A 27,060-nucleotide genomic window follows, 5' to 3' on the forward strand; every position below is an offset into this window, starting at 1 on the left:
TTATTTTGAAACAGAAATCAATATTTTGATATTCAACAAGAACTTCTGGACACCATCTATACTTTCAGTCCTTTATTTGGTGCAAAAGAGGCTACAAAAGAACTTAAAAATTGTTGTCATTCTCAGAGTGACAGAATGCAAGATGCTGTATGACTCAGTACCCACATGAGGGGGCCTTCACAAGTTCAGAGGAAAACTAGCTGGAAGAGAGCTGAAATGATATGGACAGGGACCTGAGGAACAAGTTGGTTGGACAATGGTGAATGTACAGGATTTAATATTACTTCAAGTAGCAATGAGGTTCTAAAAAGGCTCTCAGTGATTCTTGCCTTTGGTTATTCAAGCCTTTTTGTAGTTCGCTTCCATGTTGAACAGACCTGACCTGTGTAACTGATAGGATATTGCAGAAATGATGGGTATGTGACTTTTGAGGTTAGGTCATAGAAAATATTGTGGCTTCAATCTTTGTCTCTCTTAAATTCTCACTCTAGGGGAAGCCAGACTCCATGTTAAGAGGACATTCAAGCAACCCATGGAAAGACTTATTTGGAGAGGACTGTGGGCCTCCTGCCAATAGCCAACACCAACTTGTTGGGCATGTGAGTGAGCCAACATGGAAGCGGATCCTCTAGCCCCAGTGAAGCCTTCAGATGACTTCAGAAGCCTTCAAATAACCTCAAGACACCCTGACTCATAACATCCACTTACCTGTTTCTAAATTCCTGACCCATTGGAATTGTGAGGTAATGAATGTTTTGGGACACTGAGTTTTGGGGTAATTTTTAAAGTAGCAGTAGATTAATACAATTTATTTGGTCTCACCTAAAAATGCAAAAAAAAAAAAATCAATAAGAAATTGCTCGAATATGAATAAAAGGATGAGCTATAATCATTTCTTTAAAAATGCTATAATATTATAACAAAAAAGTGAAATAAACTCTTATACACTAATATAATAATCGACCACACAGATCAGTTCACAATCCCTACCTGCCCTGATCCCAACCAGCTGTATAGGTGAATGACTTCATCCATTCAAAAACACTTCAAAAAAGCCCCACAAAACCCTGAGTTCACTTAACAAATATTTATTGAGGATAAACTATGTGTCAAAATATGAATTAAGTACACATAATAAAATATAAATTACATAATTATATGGCATAGAACAGCACATAATAGATGAAAAATATTTTTGTTTTTTATAGTTTCATTTAAAACCAAGAGAATTAAAGTTTCCTTTTTGTGAAAATTGCAACTTGATTTTGTCCAAGGATAATATGGCATAGTTCTACACCTTCCTATTTGGGTGTGGGGATACCATTAGCTGCAGAAATGTAGGCAGGCAACACACCCTATGTGGATGACTGGGTGTGCCTTCCACATCCTGGAATGGCTATACTACTGTACACAGATCCAGATGGTCACCACTATTAGCATCACCTTAGCCCAGCATCAGGTCTATAAAAAAAGAGTTTCCAAGTCTGTCTGCTCCAGAGAGATATAAAGAAGTACAAGAACAGAAAGAGTTCCTAGTATCACTGATGAAATCTGAAAATTAGGAGAAAAGAGAAATGTAAGAAAATACAGACTGATGATTTCATAATAAAGTCTTCTCTAGCTCTTGAAAAGGGCTTTAAAAATATTTATTTTTGAGAGAGAGAGAGAGAGAGAGCATGAATAGGGGAGGGCCAGAGGGCAGAGAGAGAAGGGGACAGAGGATCTGAAGTGGGCTGTGCGCTGACAGCAGCAAGTGTGACATGGGGCTCGTGAACTATGAGATCACGACTTAAGTCAAACTTGGATGCTCAACTGACTGAGCCACTCAGGTGCCCCAGGGACGGCTGGCTGGCTGGCTGGCTTGCTTGCTTTCTGCAGAGATCCACTACTAGAATTTAACAAATTCTACTTGTAAACCTGAGGTTGGGGGGATGAACAGGGGAAGGGAAGAGAGAGAGAGAGAGAGAGAGAGAGAGAGAGAGAGAGAGAGAGAGTCCTAAGCAGGCTCTGCACTGTCAGTGCAGAGCCCAACATGGGGCTTGATCCTATGAACTGTGAGATCATGACCCGAGCCAAACACCCAGAATCAGATTCTTAATCAACTGAGCCACCCAGGCTACCCCCATACTATTTTCTTAAAGCACATAACAATTGAGGCAAATGGCAGGACCATGAGATTTGTTTTAAAGTACAGAATACTCAGAAGTTATACCCAAAAAATTTTGCAGCCAGCTAGAAAATGTTCTGTGGCCACAGCATGGTCCTTGTCATCTCAGGAAGTGAGGTGTGTTGGGGAAAATGTGGACAAACCAGATTCAAAGCAAGAAGAGCTTATGATAAAAGATAAACAAAAAACAACCCATCAACCAGAAGGTCAGTACTAACTCAGCAGCTTGGAGATTAACAACTGAGTGTGGTGTTTGTCCTTCCAGAAGACCAGGCAAAGTGAGGGGAAAGTGTGGATGATCCTGGTCCAGAGAAAGAAAAAGAGAAGACAGGGCTTATGGGCAGAGGACTCACCTACCACTGAGATCTGCAGTAACTGCAGCTTGGATGTTAACAAGCCAAACAGGAGCAAACACAAAATACCATGGAGAGTAAACCAGTAGAACCTATTCAGAGGAACCAAAGGCATACCAAATTTCAAGGACTTCACCTAATAACCAGATTCCTAGAATTACCACCAGTGGAAGAGGATGTCGTCTTGGTGAATACCACGAACTGAGAGTGAACTCAGCAGAACACAGAACAGGTTGATGAGTAAAGGACAAATGATATAGATATTCCAGAAAATATTATTAAATAATTTCAAGTGAAATCCTGTCCCCAGTTGGGTTATACATTAATATCATAGTGACCCTATCTGGGACTGGCTACATAATTTGTGGGGCGCCCAGCACAAAATTAAAACAAGAGACCTCCTATTCTAAAATCATTAAGAATTTCAAGATGTAATAGCAGAGCACTAAACCAAGTGTAGGGCCCTTCTAAGCATGGGGTCTTGTGTGGTGGCACAAGTTGCATGCCCATGAAGCTGACTCTGGCCCTATTAAAAAGAGTGGAAGACAGAAGTTTTGTCTTCTACGAAGTGAAGAACTGCTTGAAAGTCAAGAGATATATTTTTAATGGAATAATATTTTTACCACATAGAGTATAAAGCAATTATTGATTTAATTATACTAAACATGGGGGCACCTGGTGGCTCAGTCAGTTAAGCATCTGACCTTGATTTCGGCTCAGGTCATGAACTCACGGTTTGGGAGTTTGAGCCTCACGTTGGGCTCTGTGCTGACAGAATGGAGCCTGCTTGGGATTCTCCCCCTCCCTCTCTATCTGCTCTCCCCTGCTTGTACTCACTCTCTCAAAAAATAAGCTTTAAAAAAAATTGTACTGGGACACCTGGGTGGCTCAGTCGGTTAAGCGTCCGACTTCGGCCCAGGTCGTGATCCCGCGGTCCATGAGTTCGAGCCCCGCGTCGGGCTCTGTGCTGACAGCTCAGAACCTGGAGCCTGGTTCTGATTCTGTGTCTCCCTCTCTCTCTGACCCTCCCCCCATTCATGCTCTGTCTCTCTCTGTCTCAAAAATAAATAAACATTAAAAAAATTAAAAAAAATTGTACTAAACATGAATTACTGTTGAGGATTAGAAACACCTTAAGCAATGAACAGCTGCTTGTCAAGTCACAGACTTAATAGTTTTTAAAACTATTTTAGAAAAGCTTCTGAAAACCCACTGACAATTGACGGGCCACAGGGGAGGTCTTGGAAGTTAGGATGGTAAATTGACCTAGATCCATGCCTTTTATTTTCTTTTAATGGTTGCCATCAAAACACTCATTCCACATTAAAAGAAATTTTCCCCCAGAAGGATTGAGCAGCACGAAAAGATTCTGGGCTTGGAAGTGGTGCAATAATGTGTGGCTCTGGATTATTCCCCTTTTGGAAAGAGAGTGAACATGTTTTTGGTTGTTAATGAAATGACTGGACTATGTTTTGTGCTTCTTTAATCAAATAGTTTCGAAGTATGAAAAATTCTGTATACCAAAGTATAGACTCTATAAGGAATATTGAACACCTACTCGACTACAACTTCTCAGCTCTTAAGAAACAAAATATTAAAAATATAATTGAAGCCATTTCTCCCTCTTCCTCCAAATGTAATTTTGAGACCTGCAGAGCTTTCCACGGGTAACAATTCTGTCCAAACCTTGAGACTTGACCAAAGTCGAACATGGTTTCTAGCAACTTAATCCCTAGGAGGACTCTAGCCCCCCATGGAAACCCAGCTCCTCATTAAAATGCCCGATTTAGAAAGTTCAACTGCCAAGAGAATTTACTCTGTTCTAGCCAACCCTGATGATGGATTCCTGACCTCTCTTTCTTGGAGCATTTATTAGAAAGAGCTTAGAATTGTTTCTCTTATGACTTAGAAGTGTCCTTCTCAAGGACCTGAGAGTCGTTACTTTGAAATGTAATCATCAGGAACGATAGGGCCACTGTCTCTCAGCGTCTGTGGGAGGATAGAATCCTAACTACAAAAATTGCCAGCTAGCAGACACAGCTGGCTCAATCACAATCACACTGGCTAACTCTTTGTAATTTTTCACTTCTATGACTCTAATGAGCCCCCATTCTCTCCACTCCCTTATTCTCCCTTTAAAACCTCTAATCACCTCTGCACCAATTGGAATGGAGCTCTGCTCTTTCCCCTACTGTCAGTAGTTTCTGGATAAAACCTGTTTTCCCTGCTTTAATGTCTGGCTGTGTAAGAACTGCCATTCCATTTTTTTAATCATTTCCCTTTATTTTTTTAAAGCACTTATGCATCTATTCACAAACAATATATTGTCTTGCCTATTTTTACCACCAAATATAAATGAAACCATACTATACCTATCCTTCTGCAATCTCTCGTTCATTTAACATATTTTTCAGATTTATTCATACTGTTACCTGCTTCTCTACTTCATCAGTGTTGGTTCTACGGCTTGCAAAAGCATTTCCCTACGTCCATCCTCCCGAGACTGTGCACACCAGGAATGGTCAAGGGGAGACAAGAGGCTAGTGCTTTGATGGTGTGGTGGTGGTGGTGATGTGGACCGAGCTTGGATGTGGAGGCCAAGGTGACCGTAGATGTGGAGCAAACAAGAAGTAGGGTGGGAAGAGAAGAAACGTGGCAGCTCAGTTTGGAACTCCAAGATTTCTAGAAATCTAAACTTGGATTTGACCTTCCAGGTTATTAGGAAGACTGTGTGTGTGTGTGTGTGTGTGTGTGTGTGTGTGTGTGTGTGTATACACACACACGATACACACACGCATATATATATAAAGGCGGGAGGTTGGAGCATATTTCCTTTACTTTTTAGCGCCTTTTTTCCCCCCCAAACAACTTTCAAGCGTTCAGAAAAAGTAGGGGACTTTCATTTGTGCTTCTGACCGCGCCCCACAAATAGGGGTGGGCGGTGACCTTTCCTTACATCCAACTGTTTCCTCAAATCCAGTTGTTAGTGGGAAATGACTGAAATGTGGCTATCCTCCTACTCCCACCTTCCCTATGGAATTCCCCCCTCTCCTACTCTCTCCATTAGTTAGGACTCCCAATTCTGATTTTAAGTACAACGCCAAGATGCAATGAAGAAGCCAAACGGACGCTAAGAAACGACGCTCACAAGGGCCTTTTACCAGGTCACGCTCCCTCATCAAGCTCCGCCCACTCCATCCGCCCAGTCCCCGCGGCATGCTGGGACATGTAGTCTTTGAAGGGGCAGCTGCTTTGGCCGAGTCTCCTCCCCCAAGCTGCCTTTCGCCGTCGGGACGTCGGGACGTCGCGTTGCTCCCGTCTCTTGCCTCCTCCCTCTTTCTTTTCCTCTCCAGAAGCTCACTCCCAGACTTCCGAGAACCTTTTACGACATTGGGTCTCAGAGTCGGTCCGGGCGCCAGGTCCACTTTTCGGCAAAGTGACGTGGACGTCAACAGCAATGGCGGAAGGAGAAGGGGTCCTGCCACAGCCAACGTCGAGCGGTGACGGCTGGTGAGTGAAAGCCTAGGGCTGATTCTTTCTGCCTCTCTATTCTTTCTGCTCACCATCCTGCCTGTCCCTGAGGTACCAGCAGGCTCCGACCTGGAATGGGAAGACCCGTCCTGGGCAAAGTCCAGCGCCCTGCCCCGCCCCCTCTGCTGGCCAGCTCCTCTCAGCCGGCTCCATCAAATCGAAGGGTCTAAGGCCGGACTCCAAATGATAGGGGTGTCGTCCAGGTATTGGGCCTCAGTTAGGTCCTCCTGTTTCGTTCACCGGTTTCTAAAACGTGCTGGAGAGGGTGGCTTCAGGGCTGGGTTTGGCAGGAGTCCCTGGCCCGGGGCGTTAGAGTAGGTTGGTAGGGAACGAAGTTAGAGCTGAGGCACTAGAATACCATTTGAAGAAGACACTTGAAATTAGCACCGCAACGTTTGCCGGAGAGGTTGAGAGATACACCCAGGGAGGATCCCTCCCACAGAGTTGAGATATTTTTTATATTCTAGTTTTTATTTCTTATTTTGCGTTTCAACCGTTTCTACCATTCGTCTCACACAAGTCGATTTTTTTTTTTTCCTGTCTCTTTATTTCTACCGCTCAATCTACACAGCTTTTGGACGTTTTGTGGATATTGCTCTTGCTGCTCCCAAGCCTTTGCATGCTTACCTGACTTATACTCGGAGCTGTGGAGGGGGCGGGGACTTCCAATAATTTTTTGGTAGACTTTAGTCATTTAGTGTCGTTAATCTTTGGGAAAGGCTCCTACTTTTGAAATAGTCAATCTTTACAATACATTTTTAAGACAAAAATATATGGAACCTTTAGAAGCTTGTTGAGTTTGTATATTTAACCTAAGTATATCGACCACATGTATTAGTTTTAGATTTGCTTTTTCATCATCTGACATGTATGTAGCTCATGTAATAAGTTGTTTGCCTAAAAATAATACAGGACATTTTACACATGGACTTTTAATACTTGAGAAAGAAATGAAAATCATTGAAAGGGATAGATAATATAATAGTTGAGAAAATCAGTTCTCAGCAGACGTCTGGCATCATCTAAGTTCATGCATGTACTCTCCAAGGTGTAGTAGGAAAACTCACTGGTGACCTAGATGGAGTTTCTTTTCTCAATTTGCTTATGTTGGAGCTGTGACAGGTAAACTCAGTAACAAGGTAAAGTTGATCCAGTTCTTTGGGAATGTGAAGGTGTTATGGGATTTCAGGGGACAGAAACCACTTCCACTTGCAGTCATTAGAGAAGGCTTCATGGAAGCAAAGGCGTTTGAATTAGGCCTTGAAGAATCAATAGGTTTTAGACTAGTGCTGTCACTAGAAATATAACATGTATGTAATTTAAAATTTTCTCTTTTTTCCCCCTAAGATTTTTATTTATTTATTTTTGTAATTTTTTTAAAAATTTATTTTTGAGACAGAGAGAGACAGAGCATGAGCAGGGGAGGGGCAGAGAGAGAGGGAGACATAGAATCTGAAGCAGGCTCCAGGCTCTGAGCTGTCAGCACAGAGCCCAACACGGGGCTCAAACTCACGGACTGTGAGATCATGACCTGAGCTGAAGTCGGACGCTTAACCAACTGAGCCACCCAGGCACCCCTTCCCTAGGATTTTTAAAGTAATTTCTACACCCAACATGGGGCTCGAACTCACACTCCCCAGATCACGAGTTGCATGCTCCATTGACTGAGCAAGCCAGGTGCCCCTGAAGTGTAAAATTTTCTAGTAGCCACATTAAAAACTAAAAAGAAACAGTTTAAATTCTTTGATTTATATCTGAAACATTATTTTAACATAGGATTGTTCAAAAAAAAAAAGCCAGTTAGATAGTTTTACATCTTTTTTTTATACGAAGACTTCAAACTTTCACGTGTTCCTTACCTTTACCCTACATCTCATTTGGATCTAGCCACATTTCAAATGTTAAATAGCCACACATGGCTAGTGGCTAACATGTTGGATAGTGCATTCAGATTAACAGATGGGAAAGGCCTTTGAATGGAGTAATAGCATGACCATGCTTGGGCAAGAAAACGAAATGATTGTTTGAAGAGTAATGACTAGAACTTCATGAAATTGGCTGTCTTGAAAGTGTGTATTGTATCTAACTGGCTCTGATCAGCTTATTGGAGGTCATGAGGAGAAGTGTTTCTAGAGTTAAGGTATCTTTGAGGAGTTCTTAGGATTGTGAACAGGAGTCTGTTCACAGAGGCAAGGAACATGGAATTAATGGTTGTTAAAGGTAGCATTTGTTCTCTTCTAGGGTTGCTCTGTCTTTTGTGTGACTTTCTATTTTTGTTGTTTTTATTTTCATGAATGGAGGAACCCTGAGGTGTTCAATGATTTCTCCTCTCCTTCTGTTCTCATGTAATCTTTGTCCATTTTCTATGCTCACTGCACTCAGTGGTGCCCTGTAGGAGTGAGTTTGAATGTAGAGAAGACATTGGATTTGGAGCCATAGATTTGGTACAGCCTCTGTTCTAAGACTAGTGATTGGGTTGTTATGGAATGGGAAGGATTTACTCTTTTTTTAAAAAGTCATGGAGCGCCTGGGTGGCTCAGTCGGTTGAGCGGCCAACTTCGGCTCAGGTCATGATCTCTCAGTCTGTGAGTTCGAGCCCCGCATCGGGCTCTGTGCTGACAGCTCAGAGCCTGGAGCCTATTTCAGATTCTGTGTCTCCCTCTCTCTGACCCTCCCCTGTTCATGCTCTGTCTCTCCCTGTCTCAAAAATAAATAAAACGTTAAAAAATAAATAAAAAAATTAAAAAGTCATATTTTTATTGCAACTTTTTCAGCTGGAAATGTTTCTGAAATATGTTATATATCCGATTGCCTAACCTGAACTTATCTCAGTGACTTAGAGCCATTCAGTTTACAGATGTAAGTGTATAAGAATAAAACTAGGTCCCTGTCCTCAAGGAATTTGTGGTCTAGTTAGAGGAGGCACATTTAAGAATGTCAGTTACTGTTATACTTCTGTAGTATAGTGAGACCTATCTAGGCAGATAGGGTAGATTGTTGCTATGTTAAATGGACCCAAAAGCCTTCCCTTTTTGAAATTGCTTTTTATTTTATTCCCTGTTTTCTTTCTTTGTTGTTAGTGGTATTTCCCAGTGTTTTTTGTTTTTTTGTTTTTTTTTTTTAATCTCTGAAACTGGGTAGCTGACCACATTAAAATTATGTATCAATTTGCAAAAAGGCTCGGGGTGGGGACTGAAGATCTTGAAAGTGTGAGATGACACTTATTTACTGATCTTCAGTTATGTTCTAGGTTAGTGCTTCTCAAAATTTAAATGTGCATTGGAATTACCTGAGGATCTTGTTAAAATGTAGATTCTGATTCAGTACATTTGCTTGGGACCTGAAATTCTGTATTTTATGATTGAGCCCTGCGTCAGACTCTGTGCTGGGAGTGGAGCCTTCTTAAGATTCTCTCTCTCTCTCTCTCTCTCTCTCTCTCTCTCTCTCTCTCTCTCTCCCTCTCTCTCTCTCTCTCTCTCTCCCCTCCACTCACTCTCTTTGAGTGTGCACACACACACTGTCTCCCTCTCTCTCTCAAAAATAAGTAAAACATTTTTTTTGTATAGATATTAATTTTACAACAACTGTTGGTATTCTGAGTTTGTTTAGTTTAAAATTTTTGTACAATATCCACGTTAAAGTCGTGATTTTAATTTATTGCTAAACTCTTCTTAAAATTATAAAAGTATCAGTTCATAAAGAAGCTTCTATTCTTAATTTGAAATGTGAATAGAATTGTTTTGAGAATAATAGGGTCTTTTTCAAAGTTTTGTGCACTTTGTATATAGTGCTTTCAGTGCTTCCCATTTCATAGGCATTGAAATATGAGGAAAGATTTAAGGAGTAGGTGATTGCAATTTCAAAAATGATATAATCAATAAAGAAATACATTTAATATGAAAGAGAATGGAACTCATTTAAGGTGAATATTGACAGCTTGTGGTTCTGGGCAGACTAGATATTACCTTACAAAAAATGAAGAGGAAGAAAAACCTCGTCTTGAATTAGGTGTTTGGTTTTTTTTGATGTTTGTTTATTTTTGAGAGAGAGAGAGAAATCACACAAGCAGGGGAGGGGCAGAAAGAGAGAGGGAGACACAAAATCCGAAGCAGGCTCCAGGCTCTGAGTGGTCAGCACAGAGCCTGACGCGGGGCTCGAACTCACAAACTGTGAGATCATGACCTGAGCCAAAGTTGGATGCTTCCCTGACTGAGGCACCCAGGTGCCATGAATTAGGTGTTTTTAAATAACAACTATTTGATTTGGTAAGCTGTAAGTATAGTGCAGGAAACAATTAGAAATTAAGAAGACTTAACTTGTTTATACTATTTACATTCATGTTTTTCTTATAATTCAGATTTTACTGTTTTTAAAGGTAATTCCTAAATAATAATTAACTTCTAGGATTTTGCATCTGTGGATGTTTTAATATCCACAGGTAAGAGTTAATAATTGGTTTTTGAATGCCAAAAAATGGATCCAATATCATTTAGTTTTACTGTAGAGAGTACAGGTGCCTTCCCCATCTTGGAGGCAACTTAGGTAATTCTGGCACACCAAGTTAAGTGTACTGCAGTATGCACACAGCCAACTTCTGTCTCCTGAACAGAGTTGATAAAATATGCTTGGCAAATCATTTCTGGTGCTTATGCTAAACTGTGGATTCTACTTGGTATAAACCAAAAACAGTGGCTTCCCTCATGTATCAAAAAGCAAAATAGAGTTTAGCAAAGCAGTTATAAGGCATTCAGCAAACATTAACTAAATACTGGTTATTTATTCAAGCTACTGTGTAGTGTTTTAGGAAAAAACTGAGACAGCTTTAAAACCAGAGTTCGCAGTGTTCTGTCTTGCTTGGGCACTTCAATGTTTTCATCTTTTTAGCCGTAGTATTCAAATAATATGTGAAGATATCTTCTAAAGATACCTAAATATTGGTGTTTTGGGAAGTTATACACTCTAGCAGAGTAGAATAGGATTACACAGCTTGAAAAGGGACAGTGCTTGAAGTGACTTAGATATTGAGAATTATAAGTGGAAGATAAATCAGTCCCTTATGTTAGGCTTACAAGAGAAATTATTTCTTGTGGAAATGCAAGAGCAGTAAGTTAGGAGTCAATATTAAGAAACTTATTTCCTGAAATTTGATGTACATTTGTTTTTAAGAGTCTGTCTAACCTTTGACCTGAGCTGAGAAAATGATCAGTAATTAAATCACTTGTTTCAAGTCTTCTTTCTTTTTCTTGAGGGTTAAAGGAGTTTTTCTTATTCCTAAGCTGACACGGCATTCCATAGTTGGGTGGGAATGCTGTAGTTTGTGTTTTTCTTGGTTTAAAGCAGTTGTTACATAAACTAATTGGTATGGTGATATTTAATAATTTTAGCAAGAAGATATAAGAATATATGTTTGTGTAGGGCTTTATCTTGTATGTAATGCTTATATATGCTGTCTCATTTGGCTCTTACAACAATTCTATGAGAAGTGGAAGTTATGGATTATTGTAGTTTTCTTGTTAGAGATGAGAGGACAGGCTTAGGGTGGTCAGGTGACAAACCCAGTTAGTAGAACTTATATCTCTTTAAGCCCTGTGCTCTTTCTAAAGTTGAATGCATATATGTTATGTATTTCACATATAGTTGAACAGACACCTAGAAAGAGCCCAATTAAAAATATGGTATTCCTATATTCAATCAGTCTTGTGTTTTGAAAGCCACAATATTCCAAGATGTATGTTGTTGAACATATATATTTGTTACTTGTGGCACCTATAAAGCTGTAAGGATATGCATACCTTGTCTGTGTTATATACACAAGAAGGGACAATTCATGATTGATATGGTGGGAAGTGATACAGAACATTATATACTATAGCTTTGTACCTTAGTTTTCATAATGTGTTCTCATAGCCTTGCCAAAAATAGATTAGTTTTTTGAACTTGAAATATTATGGTTATATAGTACACCTAGATAATATATACATATATAATATATGTTGTATATTTAAATGTATTTGTATGATAAATTATATGTTAAATGTATATTATATAAGTAATATAATTATATTACATATATCTAAATCATATATAAAATAGAATTATTATTTATAGTTTGTGAGAGTATAGTAGTGATATTTAATTAGAAAACATAAGTAATTATACAGCTTACTAACTTTATTAGCTCAGTAATTTTTCTGTTGTTTTTATTCAGGGATATTGGAGAAATAAGAAACCTAGTTTTAAAATAACTCTCTGTGGTTACTTTCCCTTTTTGGGAATTTCTAGCCTTTGTTTTGAAGTATAAAAGTGACCCATAGAAGAATGTATTTATTTCATATAGGTGTGGAATTAAATACCAGAAATTCTTGAGCTTTGTATTGTAGATTCTATTTACACGTAACCACTGACATGAAAGTAAATGAGACTCTCTTTAGTCAAATAAATTATCATTGATGGTTGGAATCCAGGCTTTAAAAAAATCTGTTATGTATTTCTTTGCCAAATTAATCTTCATTGGTAAAGCACCCTTGGAAAGACTTGCCAAATGATGTAAAGTGTTGTCACCTCACTTGTAGTAGTGTTCCTTTATTTTCTGAAATGATAGTTTCCTGTTGGAATGAGCACTGGGTGTTGTATGGAAACCAATTTGACAATAAGTTATATTTAACATATTAAAATAAATAAAATGATGGTTTCAGGGAAAGGAATATTGGTAGTGTTTCTTCTCTCATTACATTTTGGATAAATTGGAAATTCGTGATAGAAGCAGGTAATGTGCTGTTTTGTGTTGACTTGTGCTGCTTTCATCCCGTTCTTTCTCTTGGGCAAAGGACATACTCTATTTTCCAAATAAACCACTGCTTCGATTGGGGGAAAATAATCTGGTGCCTTTCTTTGTGCATTGAAAGTCCTGGAAAGTCACCTCATATGTATAGAAAAGAACAGTATGTTAGGAACTTTTTATTTTAAGGAAGCATGAAAGAGGAAAGGATTTAGAGCAGTCTGTAAAGTCAGCTTCTCATTAGTAGAGAAGATGTTCTTCCATTTTGTAAGCAAAGTCTTACAGCAAATGCATTGCAACATTACACATCTAAAGTAAAGTTATGACAAACAGCTTCTTCCTCCTTCTCCCCCTCCCCCTCCCCCTCCTCCTCCTCCTCCTCCTCCTCCTCCTCCTCCTCCTCCTCCTCCTCCTTCTCCTCGTCGTCTTCTCCTTCTCCTTCTCCTTCTCCTTCTCCTTCTCCTTCTCCTTCTCCTTCTTCTTCTTCTTCTTCTTCTTCCTTTTTTGTTTGGCTGAGGCAAAAATTCCTGAGTTTTTTCATAGCAAAAGGGGCACACCCCATAGGTACCATTGGTGCAATTTGATCTACATGGATTATGGATCAAAAATAAGTCTGAAGATTTAAAGCATCTGTTCCATTTGTAGTTAATTTTAGTAGTTTACAGAGCAGCGTTCTGTGATCTGTCTCCTTTGCCTGTTGCACAGTGCTGAAATACTGTAGATACAATTTTTTTGTTTGGCTTGTCAAGCATAGAGGACTAAATTTACACTTTTCTTAACTTGGCACAAGATCCCGCTTAAACAAATTCTGGAGAGGATTGCATTATTTGATAAGGGAATCTCCCAAAACTGCTTTTGTGGATCTGATCCTGATACAAAGTTTCACTAATTTTTTTTAAAACTGGTGAGTGAGATGTTTTTTTTCCCTTGGCATTCAAATATACAACTTGTTAAAATGCTGTAAAAAGTATGTTGATTCTGACAAAAATCCAGAACGTCAAGATTTCACAGTTACCAGATTGTGCTCTCAGATTGTAAGGCGTTGTGGCCATTTCTTAATGTGTCTCATACTATTTGTTGTTAGAAAGTTTTGATGGTTTGAGATTGGTATTCATTTATTTATTTTTTATTTTTTTTAATGTTTATTTATTTTTGAGAGACAGAGCACGAGCAGGGGAGGAGCAGAGAGGGAGGGAGACAGAATCTGAAACAGGCTCCAGGCTCTGAGCTGTTAGCACAGAGCCTGATGTGGGGCTCAAACTCATGAGCCATGGGATCATGACCTGAGCCGAATTCGGATGCTTAACTGACTGAGCCACCCAGACGCCCCGAAATTGGTATTTAGAAATAAGTTACACGTGAAGCACCGGGCTGGCTCATTTGGTAGAGCATGTGATTCTTGATCTCAGGGTCATGATTCAAGCCCTGCATAGAGCTTACTTAAAAAAATAAGTCAGAGAAAGATAAATACCACATGATTTCACTCATATGTTGAATTTAAGAAACAAAACAGATGAACATAGAGGAAGGGAAGGAAAAATAAGGTAAAAAAAGAGAAGGAGGCAAACCATATGAGACTCTTAAATACAGAGAACAAACTGAGGGTTGCTGGAGGGGTGTTGGGTGGGGGGGATGGGCTAAACAGGTGATGAGCATTAAGGAGGGCACTTGTTGGGATGAGCACTGGGTGTTCTATGTAAGTGATGAATCACTAAATTCTACTCCTGAAATCATTATTACACTATATGTTAACTAACTTGGATTCAAATACATTTAAAAAATGAAAAAAAATAAAAATAAGTTATGCAGTTATAAGTTATGCATACCTTATGGTCACTGAACTTCATCTGTATGTCTACTGTACAAGTGAATGTGTAACAAAGTTGTCTTATTTCTATTTCTAACAAATGTCACAAAATATTTAGGAACTAATTAAGGAGTATTGGTATGGTAGTAATTTGTAACCAGTGTGCCAACAATAGCAAAATAAGTTCAGACAAAGCTTTTGATGCTGATGTCTCATGAGTTGGGCATTAAGAAATAACACAAAGTAAGTCATGAAACCACAACTTAATATGTGCAACTTGACACTGTTACACAGTCTGTTGGTGGTCATTTTTGAGTTTTAAGTAACTGATCAGAGGTTTGTGCCAAACAAATTCCAACAGACTACGCTTCAGAAAGGAGCTGCTTTTGATGAGTGGGTTTTAGATAATAGGACTTGTGATAAAACCTTGGAATAGCCAGCTAGAATGTAGGCTACATGAAGCATGACTTTTTAAAGAAAAAAAATTTGTTTTCATGTTTATTTTTGAGAGAGAGAAACAGAACTTGAGCGAGGGAGGGACAGGGAGAGAGGGAGGCACAGAGTCTGAAGCATGCTACAAGCTTTGAGCTGTCAGCACAGAGCCCAGTGTGGGGCTCGAACCTATGAGTAGTGAGATCATGACCTGAGCCAAAGTCAGACGCTCAACCAACTGAGCCACGCAGGCACCCTGAGAGCAGGACTTTTTGTTCACTGCTAGATCTCCAGTGCCTCACACAGTCGCCAGCAGGTAGTGGTGCTCAATATAATTTATTGAAGGTTTGAAGAAAAGAGTACTTTTGGCAAGGAAGGAAAGAATTCAGAACAAGGGTTAGAGAGAGATATAGGAAAGTTACTGGGAACTGAAGGAGAGTGTTTTAAGGAGAGAATCTAACTTTGCAGATATGTAAAGAGGACAAGGACTGAGATGACTGATGACTTTTTGGAGCAGTTTCCGTAGAGGGATAAAGGGTTTAAGTGAATGGGGAGAGAGTAAGTTAGAGATGAATGGTGACTACTGTTTTCAGGAAATTGAATTGTAAAAGGAAGGAGAGAGTTAACTGTTTGCTTTCAAGTTTATTTATTTTGAGACAGAGAGTGTAAGGAGGGTAGGGGCAGAGAGAGGGAGAGAGAGAGAGAATCCCAACCAGGCCCCTCTCTGTCAGTGTGGAGCCTGATGCAGGGCTCGAACCTATGAACTATGAGATCATGACCCGAGCTGAAACCAACAGTCGGATGCTTAACCGCTGAGCCACCCAGGTGCCCCGAGAGATGACTTTTTGAAAGGGAGTAGGTCATGTATAGGGCCTGTTGAATAAACAAATGTGGTGAAAATGTTTGAGGAAAGGAGAATAATCATCACAGGCTATATTGTTCTTTACATCCGTGAATGCAAGAAGTTCTGAGTCCATTTTATCTCTTGGCTCTGTTTAATAATGCTACTAGACTCAGAAGTTTGAGTAATATCCTATGCAGTAGAAATAGCATGTTTAGGATGTTTACATAGCAGGCTTTGGGTTTTTAATGATTTCCTCAGTAGTGCAGCTTTTAAATTTTTATTTTTATCAAACAATAATATACCTTAGACCATTAAAAAATCTTTTTTTGGCCCCTCAAAAAAAAGGGTTTTTTTAATGTTTATTTTTGAGAGAGAGACAGAGTGTAAAAGGGGGAGAGGCAGAGAGAGAGGGAGACACAGAATTGGAAGTAGGCTCCAGGCTTTGAGCTGTCAGCACAGAGCCTGATGTGGGGCTCGAACTCACAGACCAGACCACGAGATCATGACCTGAGCTGAAGTCAGACACTCAACCAACTGAGCCACCCAAGCATCCCTTATTATTTTTTAAATAGTTTCCCCGTGTGTGTGGGAAAGAGTGGGTGGGGAGTCGGAATAGTATACTATTTCTTTTGAATATATATGCTGTATGTTAACTTTAAAACTGCCCTTAGTTTTAAACTTTACACTTTACACTGTGGTTAATATGTTGAACATTTTCCATGTCATTAATTGTTTTTCAGCATTTTAAATTGTTGCCTGGTATTCCATCTACTGATTTAAATCAGTTCCTCATTTTAAGAGAGCTACGTTGTTTTCATGGTTATAATAAGCACTGCTTTGAACATGCTTTTAGCTGAATCATTTTACTCATTCTCAATTTTTTGTTGACTGAAAGAGTATAAATGTTAAAAAGGAATCCATAAGTATTTAAATTATTCAACACTACAAATATAATCAATACAATATTGATATAAATATAATCAATATTATAAATATACTCAAGCTTGGGGCACCTGGGTGGCTCAATGGTTAAGCTTCTGACTCTTGACTTCAGCTCAGGTCTTGATCTCATGGTTCGTGGGTTTGAGCCCTGTGTTGAGCTCTGCGTTGACAGTGCAAACTCTGCTTGGGATTTTCTCTCTCTCTCCCTCTCTCTCTGCCCCTCCCCTGTTCTCTCTGTTTCAAAATAAATAAACCTAATATATACATATACGTATGTATATACTAACTAATGCTTTACTGACTAATGCTATGTGCAAAGTAAATGTCCTTCCCATCTCATTTCTCTGAAGTAGCCACCTTTCACAATTTTGTTTCTTTTTCTAATGGATATTGCCATACCCTGGACCCACCTCCGGTCCCTAACAACTACTGTTTTTTTTCTGTCTCTGTGATTTTGACTATTCTAAATACCTCAAATAAGTACAGTATTTGTGTTTTTGTGACTGGCTTATTTCACTTAGCATAAAGTATGCAAGATTTATCCATGTTGTAGATGTGTCAGAATTTCTTTCCTTTCTGAGACTGAATAATATTCCTCTGTGTGTGTGTGTGTGTATGCCATTTAATTTATCCACTGAAGGATATTTGTGTGTGTGTGTGTGTGTGTGTGTGTGTGTGTGTGTGTATCCCATTTCATTTATCCACTGAAGGATATTTGTGTGTGTGTGTGTGTGTGTGTGTGTGTGTGTGTGTGTGTATCCCATTTCATTTATCCACTGAAGGATATTTGCGTTCGCTCCACCTTTGGGTACTATGAAAAATGCTGTTATGAATGTGGGTCCACAAATATCTGTTTGAGTCCCTGCTTTCACTTCTTTTGGGTATATAACCAGAAGTGGAATTGCTGGATCATACAGTATTTTTATATTTTAATTTTGGGGGGAATAGGCATACTGTTTTCCATAGTGGCTACACCATTTTACATTCCCACCAGTAGTGCCCAAGGTTTCACTTTCTCCACATTGTCACCAACACTTTTCTTTTCTTTTCTTTCCTTTTCTTTTCCTCTTTCTTTCTTTCTTTCTTTCTTTCTTTTTTTTGATAATAGCCATTCTAATAGATGTGAAGTTTTAACCTCCATGTGTTTGGGGGTTTTTCTATTTTTTTCTTGTTGATTTCAAGTTTCATAACATTGTGATCTGAAAATATGCATGATATGATCTCAATCTTTTTGTACCTGTTGAGGGCTGTTTTGTAACCCAGTATGTGATCTACTTTGGAGAATGTTCCATATGCACTCTGTAAGAGTGTGTATTATGTTGCTTTAGGATGAAATGTTCTAAATATACCTGTTAAGTCCATCTGGTCCAATGTGTCATTCAGAGCCATTGTTTTCTTATTGATTTTCTGCCTAGATAATCTGTCCATTGTTGTGAGTGGAGTATTAAAGTCTCCTGCAATTATTGTATTATTATCAATGTTTGCTTATGTTTGTGACTAATTGATTTTTATATTTGAGTGCTTCTATGTTGGGGGCATAAATATTTATAATTGTTAGCTCTTCTTGATGGATAGACCCCTTAATTATGATTTAATACCTTTCTTCATCTCTTGTTACAGTCTTTATTTTAAAATCTAGTTTGATACAAATATGGCTACTCTGGCTTTCTTTTGATATCCATTAGCATGATAGATTGTTCTCCATCCCCTCACTTTTTTTTTTTAATGTTTATTTATTATTAAGAGACAGAGAGAGGCAGAGCATGAGCGGGGCAGAGAGAGGAGGAGACACAGAATCCAAAGCAGGCTCCAGGCTCCGAGCTGTCAGCACAGAGCGCAACACAGGTCTCGAACTCATAAACCGCGAGATCATATTTGAGCCAAAGTTGGATGCTTAACTGACTGAGCCACCCAGCCCTCCCCCCCCTTTCAATCTGCAGGTGTCCTTAGGTCTAAAATGAGTCTCCTATGGGCAGCATAGAGATAGATCTTACTTTTTGTATCCATTCTGATATCTATGTCTTTTGATTGGGACATTTAATCCATTTACATTCAGAGTGATTATTGAAAGATACAAATTTATTGCCATTGTGTTATCTGTAGATTTCATGTTTGTTGTGATGCCTCTGGTCCTTTGTAGTCTTTGCTGTTTCCACTCACAGAGTCCCCCTTAGGATCTCCTGCAGGGCTAGTTTAGTGATCATGAACTCCTTTAGTTTTTGTTTGTCTGGGAAAGCTTTTATCTCTCCTTCTACTCTGAATGACAGCCTTGCTGGATAAAGGATTCTTGGCTGCACACTTTTCCTATTCAGCACATTGAATATTTCCTGCCACTCACTTCTGGCCTGCCAAGTTTCAGTGGGCAGGTCTGCTACTAACCTTATGTGTCTACTCTTGAAGGTTAAGAACCTTTTGTCCCTAGCTGCTTTCAGAATTCTCTCTTTATCTATGTATTTTGCCAGTTTCATTATGATACGTCATGGTGTTGACCTGTTTTTGTTGATTTGGAAGGGAGTTCACTGTACCTCTTGGATTTGGATGCCTGTTTCCTTCCCCAGATTAGGGAAGTTCTCAGCTATAATTTGTTCAAATAAACCTTCTGCCCCTTTCTCTTGCTCTTCTTCTCCTGGGGCTCCTATGATACGGATATTGTTTTGTTTCATGGAATTACTTAGTTCTCTAATTCTCCTCTGATGATCTAGTAATTTCCTTTCCCTCTTTTTTTCAGCTTCATTATTTTCCATGGTTTTATCTTCTGTTTTATCTATTATCTCCTCTGCTTTTTCCATCCTCACTGTCACTGTATCTAGTTTATTTTGGATCTCAGTTATAACATTTTAAAATTCATCCTGACTAGTTCTTAGGTCTTTGATCTCCACAGCAAGAGTTTCTCTGGTGTCTTGTATGCTTTTTTTCAAGCCCGGTTATTAATCTTATGACTGTTCTTCTAATGTATGTTCACATATATTGTTTATATCTGTTTTGGGTAATGTTCTGGCTTTGATTTCTTCTTGACCTTTCTTCTGGGGAGAATTCCTCCATTTTGTCATTGTGGCTGTTTCTGTCTTTTGTGTGTTTTAAGAGCTTATTATGTGTCTTGCACCTTTGAGTACTACTATATTTAAAAGGAGTCATATGCTGCCTGGGGCCTGGCACTCCAGGAAGTGTTTTTGGCATATGTTGCATGTACTCTTTTGTTGCATTTGGCTGCTCTGTCCCACTGGTCAGTCCTCTGCAGAGCTCCTCCTAGCTTGTAATGGTGCAGTGTTTGGACCTTTAACTAGGTGTGCTTTGATTTGTTGTTGAAGTAACTCTGGGGAAAAAAAGCGGGGGGGGGGGGAGCCTAATTCCATAAAAAGAGAAAAATGAAGGGGGAAAAGAAAACCAAATAGAGAATCAAAAAACTATAAGTCTAATTCCAGAGAAAGAGGAAGGAAAATAAGAAGACAAAAGAGAAAATATGATAAAAGAATAGAATAAAAATGCGTAATCAAAAAATATATATATTATATATAAATAAATTATTATATAATAAATAATATAAATATAAATAATTAAAAATGTATAAAATAAGAATTCATATATATTTATAAATATATATAAATATAAAAATATATATTTATAAATAAATAAATAAATATATATATATATATATATATATATATATATATGTATGTGTATGTATGTTTGGTTTGACCATAACAAATCAGAAACTATGAGCCTGATTCCAAAAGAAACAAAGAAGAAGAGGGAGGAAAGAAAAAGAAAAGGAAAGAAAAAGAGAGAGATGTCTGTTGGTGCCTGGGACAGGTGGCTGTGCTGGTCTGGAGGAGAGGCCAGCTGCTTTGGGTCAGCCAGTCTTGCTCCAATAAACAACCAGTTACCAGGCACAGAGGGGCGGGGTTTGGTGTAAGCGTGTCCTGCCTCCACTGGGGGCTGCTGTGCTGCTCTCTGAAGTCCCACCATGTTGGTGTTGGGGGGAAAATGGAAACACCCCATTCTTTCCTCCCCACCCCAGGTGTCTCAACCCACGCTGTTCAGGCAGCCCTCAGAATAGCGAGGGCAGTCAGTTTTCCCTGCTCTACAGTTCTCCTGCTCCTTCTAGGCACTCAGCTGGGATTCAAAACTTTGAGTCTTAAAGGACCCAGCTCTGTGTGGCTCCTCTCCCCTGTTCCAGAGTAGGGCCTCACGGTCCTGCTGATAAAAGGCTTTTTGGCTGGTACCCTCGGGGTCTTTTGTCCTTGGGGAGGCAATAAACCCTCTTCCCAGAGTACTCTGGAAGAGGGGACTATTCTCTCCTAGCGTGCCCTGAGATCGCTACACCGGGCTGTGCACTTCGGCCGGCTCCCTTCTCCCCAGGAGCGTGTGCTAGGGCTCCTGGCTCCGCTCCAGAGAAAGTCAGTCACTTATGAAACCTCCAAATTTCAGCTCCAAAGGCTGTTTGCAAACAAACAAAACCCTCAAAAAACTGGTACTTTTGTATATCTCTTTCCCCTGTCCAGGGTCCAGAGAGGTTTTTCCTTTTGTGCTAACTGGATGCTGCACTTTCACAACCCCTCTTTCTTTCTCTCCCTTTTGTCTCTCCACAGAAAGTGTTCTTTCCCCTCCGTGCCTATGCCATTTTATCTCCCCCAGTTCACATACACGCACCTTGATTCTGCCAGGCTCTCTCCCTCCAAGTGTGGAGATGCTTCTGCCACTCCGAGGTGTGAAGTTTTAATAGAATTGATTTTTAAATTCTTCCAGACCTTCTTAAGAAGAATAAATAATAAATGATGCATATGCATCATACACTTAAGTAGTTGAACTGTTGGTACATATTTTCAAAATTAGGAGACAGTCATATAAGCTAAAAAGTTAAAATAACTCTAATATTTATTAACTGATGAATGGATAAATAAAATGTAGTATAACATGCAGTGGAATATTATTTGGCAATAAAAAACATGTACTGATACATGCTATAACATAGATAGACTTTGAAAACATTATGCTAAGAAACCAGACACAAAGACTGCATAAATAAAATTCCATATATAAACTGTCCAGAATTGGGGCACCTAACTGGCTCAGTTAGGAGAGCATGAGACTCTTGATCTTGAGGTTGTGAATTTGAGCCCCACATTGGGTGTAGAGATTACTTAAAAATAAATAAACTTTAAAAAATAAAATGTCCAGAATAGGTAAGTGTGTAGGGACAGAAAGTAAATCAGTGGTTGCCAGAGGCTGGGAGTAGGGTGGGGAGGAGTGGAATGGCTGATAATGGATGTAGAGTTTAAGTGCAGAAAGACACATGTAAAAAAATAAGAGATAAACTAAGCGTTTTCACCTCCTGTTTGGAGTGTGTACAGCTAAAGTTTTAATAAATTTTGAAATTATAGGGAAAAGAAGATTTTTAGAATGTGGTTATGGGCAAAACAATTTAGAAAAAAGTGAAATAAACAGTTTTTTTTTGTTTCAGTGGCAGATTTTCTCTGACTTTTTGACTTTTAGGAACACAACATGCATAATCCTAGTTGCTTTTAAAAATGATAATTTTGAATGGATTCAATATATTCAGAAAATAATTATGTACAAAAATTTAAATTGAATTTATTAATCCTAGAAGCATTTAGAAATCTGTATTTAATTTGGTAGTGCTTAAAAATTCATGTTCCCCCCCCCCCCCATCATACCCCTTTAACTTGCATTGTGCAAATGCTTCCATATGCTAGAAGTTACTCACCATTTGGTTGAAGAAGAAAAATTCAGTTGCTAGTTTGAATAAACATTAACTTCATATGAATTTAGTCACATTGTTTGCCTTGCTATAATTCTAAAGCAACTTGGGTTACAGTGTTTAGGTGATGTTGCCACAAACCATCAGGTGAGGGGAAATTCTGTTGTTTTATTTAGGCTTTGAAAATGTGTCCTTGATAGATCATCAACAATAACCTGTAGTGTCGTACTAACAAATAGTACGGTTTTCAATGTCATAGAGTTAGGAAGAGATGCATTTCTGTTACTTGGCAACCCCAAAGCTTTGGATTTGCTTTGTGTTGAACCTTCTAGCAAAGTAGACAGTTACTTATTTTCCAGATTTAACTAGGATAAATGGACAAGACCTATACTTTCCTATTTTCAGAGCTATCTGAATCCCCAGTACGTTTCTACCAACCTTTGGCTTGTGAAGTTAGTAAGAAGCCACCATAATGAAAGAAGATTGATTGATTGATTGATTTTGACATTTGTTGTCAGTTGGTTTCCATACAACACCCAGTGCTCATCCCAACAGGTGCCCTCCTCAATGCCCATCACCCACTTTCCCCTCCCTCCCACCCCCCATCAACCCTCAGTTTATTCTGTTTTTAAGAGTTTCTTAGGGTTTGCCTCCTTCCCTCTCTGTAACTTTTTTTTCCCCCTTCCCCTCCCCCATGGTCTTCTGTTAAGTTTCTCAGGATCCACATTAGAGTGAAAACATATGGTATCTGTCTTTCTCTGTATGACTTGTTCACTTAACATAACACTCTCCAGTTCCATCCACGTTGCTGCCAAAGGCCATATTTCATTCTTTCTCATTGCCAAGTAGTATTCCATTGTGTATATAAACCACAACTTCTATATCCATTCATCAGTTGATGGACATTTAGTCTTTTCCCATAATTTGGCTATTGTTGAAAGTGCTGCTATAAACATTGAGGTACAGGTGCCCCTATGCATCAGCACTCCTGTATCCCTTGGGTAAATTCCTAGCAGTGCTATTGCTGGGTTATAGGGTAGATCTATTTTTAATTTTTTGAGGAACCTCCACGCTGTTTTCCAAAGTGGCTGCACCAGTTTGCATTCCCACCAACAGTGCAAGAGGGTTCCTGTTTCTCCACATCCTCTCCAGCGTCTATAGTGTCCTAATTTGTTCATTGTAGCCGCTCTGACTAAATATTCTCACCTCAAAGAAGATTTAAAAAACCATAAACTCCCCCCCCCTCATCATATCCCACCAGACATGTGTCTTGATTTTGAATGTTAGGTATTGCTTGCTCAAAAGTAGAAGGAAACTTGGTTTAGGGGGAAGGAAAGTTCTATTTGAGAGCTAAGTGCCATAGAGTTCCTATCTCTCGATAGGAACTTGACCCTTACGTGAATTATTTAACTTCACTATTTTCAGCTGTTTTGCTACTTTTTACAAGTGCATTTGTAATGTTGAAGGTCTGATAACTGAACTTTTGAATACTTTGTTCAGAAGATAACATTAATTTAGTTTGTGAGAGATGCCTTTTACTACTTAAGTTGGAGCGTATTCTGGTTTCTTGCTCATGGTTGTACTGTTGGAGGCCATGTTTGTGGTTCCCTGGGGGCAGCATCAAAGACTACAACAGCAGCTGTATCAACAGGGATGTGCTTGTACATTATTATGATTTAAAAAGTATGTCGAGGGTTGGGCATTTTGCCCTAGAATACCAACTTTGTTGTCTGGAAAAGTAAGGGATTTGGCAAAGTTACTTCAAAAAGAAACCAAGGATTTTTGCCCTGAAAAATAGAAAAATTCTAGTTCTTCATTTATTTGGTAGAAGAATTCTATCTCATATGATGGTATTTACAGTTCATTTACATATTTAATCATTAAAAATATGGTATTTATTTCTCAAAGATCACATTAAATTTTCTTTGTTTTATGTTTACAAACAACCTTTCACATTCTAACAGGCTCTCTTGTACATTTTGACCAGATGAGAAGAGATAAACCCCATTCTTTATCAACTATAGGCCTGAAGCATTTCTGAACAGTGGACTTGAAATCTTTTTCCCTCACTTTCTTGTCCAACACTTTGGTGACCACATAGCAAAAGGAAAAAAAAATGTTTCTTGCGTGGTTACTAGTTATATTCTTGTTCTTATGAATTTGTAGTAGCTAAAATTTGATCACTACTTTTGTTTTGAATATGATCCCAAGTGATTATATATATTTCGTTTAATTCCATTCCCTTAAGAGGATAACACTTTAGTAAATTTACCCATTTAAACTAATATTCTTGGAATCCTGTCAGTAGGGGAGATTTACATTATCTTATTAAGAGAATGTGAAATGGTAGTAAATTATTTTCCTCAAAACCATCTTCCCACCCCCCTCACCCCCACCCCCAGTGTGACAAAATCTTGGTTTCCTGATTGTAGTGGGAGACTCTTTCAGCCTGCTTCAAAGATTTTTAGAAATTGTCTGGCTGAGTTATGGATTTTTATTTATATAGATTTCTTATGTATTGTACATTAAAATTATAAACAATGACTAAAACTCAGCTTTTGAGAATTCTGAGAGAATTACTTATTTTAAGTGGTTATTTCATGGCTAAAAAACAATTCATAATGTTTGTGAAAGTTTTTGAAAAATATATTCTTTTTAACCATATACAAACAAAAATAAAATTTATTTCATGTTAATTTCCTCCTTAAACCTAGCAGACTGTACATAACTGCTTGCTGATGTACTCAATGATGTATTCTTTTTCTTTAAAAGAATATATATATTATATATATATATTTAATATATAAAATGGTGATGCCATTAGAACTTTTTTTGTTCATCTGACATTTATTGGACACTTACTGTAAGCTAGGCACAGCTCTAGGCATGATACCTGTGTGAGTTATGTACTAAGTATTCCCATACAGCACTGAATTCTTGGCAGAATCTTATGATTTCTCCTCTTTGCCACTATTTAGCATAATATCAGGAGCATAAATTCTGGAACCAGACTGTTAAAATTGGAATCTTGGCTAGAATACTTACTAGATGAGTGTTCATAAACTATATAACCCCTCTTTGCTTCAACTTTTGCATATGTAAACTGGGGCCAGTGATGATTGTGGTTACTTCATAGGGTTGTTGTGAGAATCAAAATAACACCTGGACAGTATTTGGAACACTGCCTGGCACAAAGATAGTGCTCTATAAAGTGTGAGTCAGTACTACTACCATGAATAGTAATATTACTGTGACTTTTAAGTGCTGTCATCCTGCTTGTGCTGTCTTCTGTTTTTAAATTTCTTTAATTTTAGAAAACATAACTGAGCTTGTTAGAACTAAGTGCAAAATAAGAGTAAATTGCATGAAACCCTAGATTCCCTTCCAAGGAAACAAAATGCTGTGTATGCCTTGGCATTACATTTTGGCTGCCGAGAACCTTTTCTTCGTAGACACACACAGCCTTTAATAGGCCATGGTTATAAATTAATCTTCAATAAGAAAAAAATAAGTAGCATTGATCTATTAAGGACTTGTTTTTTAGGGAAAAAGATCTTGCAGAAGCTCTGGAAGCAGGAGGTTGTGATCTTGAAACTTTGAGAAATATAATTCAGGGAAGACCACTACCTGCTAATCTGAGGGCCAAAGTTTGGAAGGTAAAGTAACTGAAAACTAAAGCAAAATGTCATCACTTAAGAATAATATTTGATAATTTTTATGTTCATTTGTCTAAGTTGCAGAAAACTTTATCATCTTCTGACCATGTTGCATCTAGAGAATTTATCAAACAGAGCAACTTAAATGGTGTGTTTCTGTCATGTTTGGTTATTTAACAATATAGGTTTTGAAGGGCAATGCTTTTTCTTTTGTAGTCATTACAAATGATGTTTATGAAGATTGTTTAATGAAATGGGAAAATGCAACCAATGAGTAAAATAGGATTTATAATTGCAGACATGGAATTATCTCAGCTATATTAAAGACAAGGTGGGGAGAGGACATAGGTCTCTCTGTGTGTTGGAATTATAGGACATTTTACTTTGCTTTATTTTCCTCTTCATCTGTTCTGTAGTGCATGTGTCACTTTTTAATTTTAAATTAAGATTTTGTTATGATTACAAAAGAAATACTGTTTGTTAAAACATACAAGCAGCAGATAAGATAAAAACTATCTGCTGTCTATCACCTATGGGTAAAACACATAATAATGTCTTGGTATATATCTTTTTATTTTTTCTTCTCTGCACATATATCTGTAACAGAAATGGAATAATAACTGTACATAGCATTCTGAATGTTTTATTGTAGAAATTTAAAACACATACAAAAGTAGACTTACATAATGAACCCCCATGACCCATCACTTAGTTTTAACTGTTAATATGTGGCCAGTCTTGTGTGATTAGTATCTCTATCCTTTCCTCCCTGTCTCACCCACTGGATTATTTTAAAGCAAATCCTTGGTAGCACACTAAAATACTTTAGTA

The 27,060-nt window shown here is 38.4% G+C and overlaps 1 protein-coding gene and 1 long non-coding RNA gene across 3 annotated transcripts in view; one reads left to right on the forward strand and one right to left on the reverse strand.

Moving 5' to 3' along the window:
- The window catches only part of LOC122241941, a 28,889-nt gene extending 23,143 nt beyond the window's left edge, over positions 1–5,746 (reverse strand). The window contains exons 1-2 of the long non-coding RNA XR_006222035.1: positions 5,682–5,746; positions 709–822 (exon numbers count right to left, since the gene is read on the reverse strand). This is a non-coding gene — a long non-coding RNA (uncharacterized LOC122241941). The remainder of the gene's footprint in view (positions 1–708; positions 823–5,681) is intronic.
- A 63-nt stretch (positions 5,747–5,809) lies between these two features.
- Positions 5,810–27,060, forward strand: part of TBC1D23 (TBC1 domain family member 23) — a 56,812-nt gene continuing 35,561 nt past the window's right edge. The window contains exons 1-2 of one of the 2 annotated variants that reach the window (XM_007095965.2): positions 5,810–6,030; positions 26,118–26,229. In XM_007095965.2, coding sequence (XP_007096027.1) covers positions 5,978–6,030; positions 26,118–26,229 — 165 coding nt within the window. In that variant the 5' untranslated portion in view covers positions 5,810–5,977. The remainder of the gene's footprint in view (positions 6,031–26,117; positions 26,230–27,060) is intronic. The other variant, XM_015543730.2, reaches the window with a different exon arrangement.

Source organism: Panthera tigris, chromosome C2 (assembly GCF_018350195.1).
Source record: "Panthera tigris isolate Pti1 chromosome C2, P.tigris_Pti1_mat1.1, whole genome shotgun sequence".
Lineage (NCBI taxonomy): Eukaryota > Metazoa > Chordata > Mammalia > Carnivora > Felidae > Panthera > Panthera tigris.